The sequence below is a fragment of the Spinacia oleracea genome, chromosome 6 (genome assembly GCF_020520425.1).
Source record: "Spinacia oleracea cultivar Varoflay chromosome 6, BTI_SOV_V1, whole genome shotgun sequence".
NCBI lineage: Eukaryota > Viridiplantae > Streptophyta > Magnoliopsida > Caryophyllales > Amaranthaceae > Spinacia > Spinacia oleracea.
In genome coordinates, this window is record NC_079492.1 from 91,216,026 (window position 1) to 91,221,811 (window position 5,786).

Sequence of the window (5,786 nt, forward strand, 5' to 3'; positions counted from 1 at the left end):
CTGCCAGCAAAAGACAGATTTTTAGAACTCCATGCTTTGATTTTGATACACATTTTTTCCACAATTTTTTCACAATCAGCAATACAAATCTTCTTTGAACAGATTGGAATGCCTAGGTATCTAAAAGGAAAAGAACCCTTAGCAAATCCAGTCATGTCCAGAATTCTCTGCATTGTGGAATCACTCACACCAGAACCATATACTGAAGTTTTAAAAGGGCTTGCTTTTAAACCAGTGGAGAGAGAAAACAGATGAAAGCCTTGCATCAACATGTGTACTGAGTTAAAATCCCCCTTGCAACACAGAATGATGTCATCTGCAAAACACAGGTCATTCAGTTTGATCTCAGTACATCTGGGATGAAATTTGAACTCCTTCTTCTCACCAACCAACACCAGAATTCTGGATAGATATTCAATACACAGAACAAAAAGTAAGGGAGAAAGAGGATCACCCTGCCTGAGCCCTCTTTTCCCTTCAAAGAAACCATGCAAAGAGCCATTAATGGACAAAGAGAATTTAGGAGACCTCACACACTGCATCACCAATTGAGTGAACTGAACAGGAAATTTAAGGGCAGTCATCATTTCTTCAATGAAATCCCATTCAACAGAATCATAGGCCTTATGAAGATCAAGCTTAATCAAACACCCTGCAGAGTTGACTCTCCTTTCATACCCCTTCACTAAATCTTGACAAACCATGATGTTTTGTGCAATAAATCTGCTATGCACAAAGGCACCTTGGTTTTGAGAGATCAGGTTAGGCAAAACATTTCTCAACCTATTGTATAGCACTTTAGAGATGCATTTGTACAAAGTATTGCAACAAGAAATAGGTCTGAACTCTTGAACACTCTCTGGACATTTCCCTTTAGGGATGAGGGTAACACTTGTAGCATTAATCTCCTTCAGTAATTTCCCTGTGTTCAGAAAATCCAGAATAGCCTTGCTTACATCATCACCAATTTCCCCCCACATACCTTTAAAGAAAGCACTCCCAAACCCATCAGGACCAGGAGCCTTCACGCCATCAATATCCCACATTGCTGCTTTAATTTCATCCTTGGTGAAGGTATGATTGAGCAAACTAGCCATCTCATCAGACACCAATGGCCCTTTGTTCACAACTGCTTGTTTAACTGAGGTTCTAGCATCCCCTTGTGTGCCCAAAAGCCATTTATAATATTCTAAAAATACAACAGGAACTTGACCAGGAGCAGAAGTCCAGTTACCATGCATGTCTTTAATAGAAAGAATTGTATTCTGCACTTGTCTTTGTCTAATAGACCTATGAAATACAGCAGTGTTCTCATCACCCTCCTTTATCCACACTGACTTGGCCTTGTGAGCAAGAAAACTCAGCACAGCTTTATGAGCAGCCAAATACTCCTATTGTGCTTGTTTTTCTTTATTAGCCATCTCAACATCAGCAGGGTTTTTGTGTAATTCATCTTGCAGCTCCTGCAGAGCCTGAGCTGTTTTAGCTTCCTTGGCCTCAATATCACCAAACCCCTCCTTGTTCAACTTTTTCAAAGCAATTTTTACATTTTTCAGTTTCTGAACCACCTGATACATGGGAGTGCCAGTAACAGACATATTCCAAGCAGTCATCACAATGTCTTTGTATTGAGGAGCTTCTTGCCACATGTGAAAGAACTTGAAGGGCTTTTTCCCTGCTGCCAAATGAGGGTAAACAGAAACAATGCCAGGGCAATGGTCAAAGTAACCCTCATTTTTAAAACAAACCTCAGTATTTGGATAGTGTGTGAGCCAAGCCTGATTTATCAAAACTCTATCCAGTTTAGAGAACACTCTCCTACTGCCTTGTTGTTTATTATTCCAGGTGAAAAAATTACCATTTAGTTTAGCATCCACCAAGCCACAAGTATTAACACAGGACTGGAAATCCTGAATTTCATGTAATCTAACTGCACTACCCACTCTCTCATCTGTGTTGAGAACACAGTTAAAGTCACCCATCAAGATCCAAGCATCATTAACTGAACCAGCTATAGAGCAAAGATCTTTCCAAAGAGCAACTCTATCTTGTTGAGAATTATGAGCATATATAAAGGAACATTCAAACTGACTACCATTTTTTGGTTTAATGGCACACTGAATTAACTGACTGGAACTGAAATAGGGATTCACCTGGAATTCAGATGGATTCCAAGCAAGAATAATCCTACCACCAGGGTGACACATGTTATTGGAGGTGAAAGACCAACCAGTAAACAAATTAAGGTACAAAGCCCCCAGATTGTGAGCTTTGACCTTTGTTTCAAGGAGACAAACAAGGCTGCACCTATTTGAGTTCAAAAAGGATTTTACATCTTTTTGTTTGGTGCCCCTATTCACCCCCCTGACATTCCAGAATACCATTCTATCCATTAGAATCAGGAGGGATTCCACCTCCATCATCTAATACCAATGTATCACCTGAACTATCATCACCCATTTGGCATCCAGTGCCCTAGAAAATCTGAAAAGAGTTAGCCACAATCACTGGACTATGCCTCTCTTGCCTTATATGAGCAGTTTTGTTGGCTGTTACAAACCCATCACTCTCACTAGTGCTAACAACCATGTTGGCAACAGGTTGGTTTTGGACTGTTTGGACTGTCTTAGCCACCCAAGTTTTCTTCCCTTTTTTCTTCCTACAGTCACTAGCAAGATGACCCAGAAGTTTACAGTGTTCACAAACAGTAGGTTTCCATTCATAACCCACATTGATTGTTCTCAGAGTACCATGTTCATCATGAAACTTAACACACTCAGGTAAATTCTGAGATAAAGCAACCTCAATCTGAACTCTAGCATACTGCAATTTGTCCCTATTGATTGTTGCTTTATCAGCTTGAATGAAGTCCCCAATAGAACTAACTATCTTACCCAAGCTCCTGTTCCCTCAAAATTTTAGGTCAAGATGTTTCAGATGCACCCAAATAGGTACCACCTTGACTTCATCCTTGAAATCCACAATATCTTTATGCCAAGGTTTACAGATTACTGGTTTTTTGTCAAAAGAGGGTTTAATAGCAGCTAAGATTTTGTCTCGATTCTCCATAGTGAGTAACCTAACCAGAAACACACCATGTTCAATCATCACAACCTTATCCACCCCTAAATCCTTCCAAATTCTCCTGCAGAAACCCTCAAAAACAGAGAGAGGGGGATTTGCACCCAAGACAGCACAAATTACAGCAGAATTCCAGTAATCTACTTCATCTTGAATATCATCTAGTTCTATACTCACAACATTATCAGTTTCATCAATTTTGTCATCGCACATAGGATTGAAAGTGGGAATGGGAGATACCTGACTCTGTTTTCCTGAATTCATCACTGATAGCCACGACAAGAAAGTGCGGTGAGATTCCGATCGTGATTTCAGTTGATTGAGGGAGGTTCGAGGTGATAATACCACATTCTCATCCACCAAAGTATTTGCATCATCAGTTGATTGAGTTCCATCATCATCCGAATCAATCTCCAATGCCCTTACCCCAAGAATCTCATCCATTGATTTCGTCTTCTTTGCTTGTGAATCCGAGACTGGTCCAGAAGGTTTCTTGCCGTTCTTCCGAGCTTTTGATTTGCCAGCCATGGCGCCGGCGCATGATAAGGAAGAGGGTCTTATCCTACGCCGAGAGCAAACTTGGCTTAGAAGAAACGCACAATTCAGCTGTACGCTTGGGTAGTTGATTGAGTTAGGTTTCTTTGTTGGAGAATCAGATTAGTTTAAAGTAAGCTTGATTATGTTGCATGATTAAGGATTTTAGTTCACTTAAAATCTAACCAACATAGTAAGAGCCTTAAGTTCCAAACTTAAAAATTGAGTTAAAAGGTGCCATGCCAAAATATACACTTGCTTGGATATCCTTTACATCAATCTAGTAATAGTTTTCGCTCAGCGAGGTGTTACTTATTGGTCCTAAAGGGGCAAGGTACACAAATAAATTGTGAGTACATGTTAGTTTTGGTGAAACTCAACGATATAAGTAAGGAGTCCTTTTATGTCGTGGCAAAATCGATAGGTTTACATAATAAGTTCTTAGACGTACCTATCAACCAAGAGTAGTTTCTAGACTATTAGCAAAAGGTTTTTTTCTTACCTAAGATGTTTTAGGATTAAGTCGACAAACTGTGCTTAATTCTTCAATGATTTTAGGATCTTGGAATCATTTTATTCACACCTGCCGGAACACATAACTTGAATAAAATGCTTAATGAATATTGAATTATGCATGTATGCTAGAATTTAAGTTTATTAAGAGAAACTGTGAATGGTTATTTATTTGTTTATTCTTTTCAATTGTAGTTTTAACTATGGCAAACAACAATCAAAACATCATCATGGGTTCTGAGCTTATGGTCAAGCTGAACCTAGCAAATTTTCTTGAATGGGAAGCAAAGCTAGTTGAAATAGTCAGACTCAATGGACTTGAGTATGTACTATTACATCCCATGCCAAGCTACTATGCCAGAGACATGACCCCTGAAAGATTTTTCGCCTGGGATGCAGATCTCAAAAAGGTTATGAGTCTCATGCTGAACAATATCCCTGATGAGTGGGCTAGAAGGTTTGTAGCTTATGAACCTTTTACGCTCGTCAAGAATCTGAGGGATATCTGTCGTGGAAGCACGGAGGACAGAGACCTAAACGTCCATGAGTTGATTGAATCAATGTATGGTCTAAAGGTTAGTTCTCCCAACATGTGTTATAGGATGGAAGTCCAAGAAACACATGTTCAGCTCCTTCGCACTAAACACAGGGTAGGCGTCCCACTGAGGTTCCATGTGGATCTTATGTGTTCATATTTTGATCGCCTAAGTCTACTAGGAACACCAATAAGCGAAAGGATGGCAGTCTCTATCTTGCTCAATTCACTACACAGTGGGTTTGGTCGCTTCAAGCAACTATACCTAAGTGAACCAAGAGAAGAAACAGTTGCAGAATTTGTTCACCTTGTCAGAAAGGCTGAGATAATACTGGACTGTGAAGCCAAAGATTTACTCAAGGCTAGAGGGAGACCGTTCAAGAAAAGTGGAAAGTCCAAGGGCAATGCTAAATCAAAGCAGGACAAGTCCACATCAAGCCGTCTTTATTGTAATGGAATGGGCCATTACAAAAGAGAATGTCCAAAGCTAAAGGAAGATCAGAAGAACGGAACAGTCGTTCCATCTTCAGGTATTTTCGTTATAGACTGTATACTTGCTAATTCAACTTCTTGGGTATTAGATACAAGTTGTGGCTCACACTTATGTTCCAATCCACAGGGACTAAGAAGAAGTAGAAAGTTAAGCAAGGGTGAAGTCGACCTACGAGTGGGAAATGGAGCACGGATTGCTGCATTAGCTATAGGAACTTATTATTTGTCGTTGCCCTCTGGGCTAGTTTTGGAACTGGAAGAGTGTTTCCATGTTCCAAGTCTTACTAAAAACATCATTTCAGTTTCTTGCTTAGATGCTAAGGGATTTTTCTTTTTAATAAAAGACAATAGTTGTTCGTTTTATTTTAAAGAGATGTTTTATGGATCTGTTAGATTGGTCAATGGACTTTATTTATTAGATCACGACAAACAAGTTTATAACATAAATACCAAAAAGGCCAAAAAGGATGATTCAGATCTCACCTATCTGTGGCATTGTCGATTAGGCCATATTAACTTGAAACGCTTAGAAAGACTTCAAAAGGAAGGAATTCTAGAACCATTTGACTTAGAGGATTATGGTAAATGCGAATCATGTTTACTTGGCAAAATGACAAAGCAATCTTTCTCT

General features: G+C 39.4%; 1 protein-coding gene across 1 annotated transcript; it reads right to left on the bottom strand.

Moving 5' to 3' along the window:
• Positions 1–1,391: 1,391 nt before the first annotated feature.
• On the bottom strand, positions 1,392–2,420 carry LOC130463358 (uncharacterized). The gene has a single exon (XM_056832465.1). The coding sequence runs from the start codon at positions 2,418–2,420 to the stop codon at positions 1,392–1,394; it is 1,029 nt and encodes a 342-aa protein (XP_056688443.1).
• Positions 2,421–5,786: the final 3,366 nt, after the last annotated feature.

What these genes read in the sequence shown, in the direction of transcription:
- LOC130463358 (XM_056832465.1), bottom strand. Translation starts at nt 2,420, where the DNA reads ATGGAGGTGGAATCCCTCCTGATTCTAATGGATAGAATGGTATTCTGG.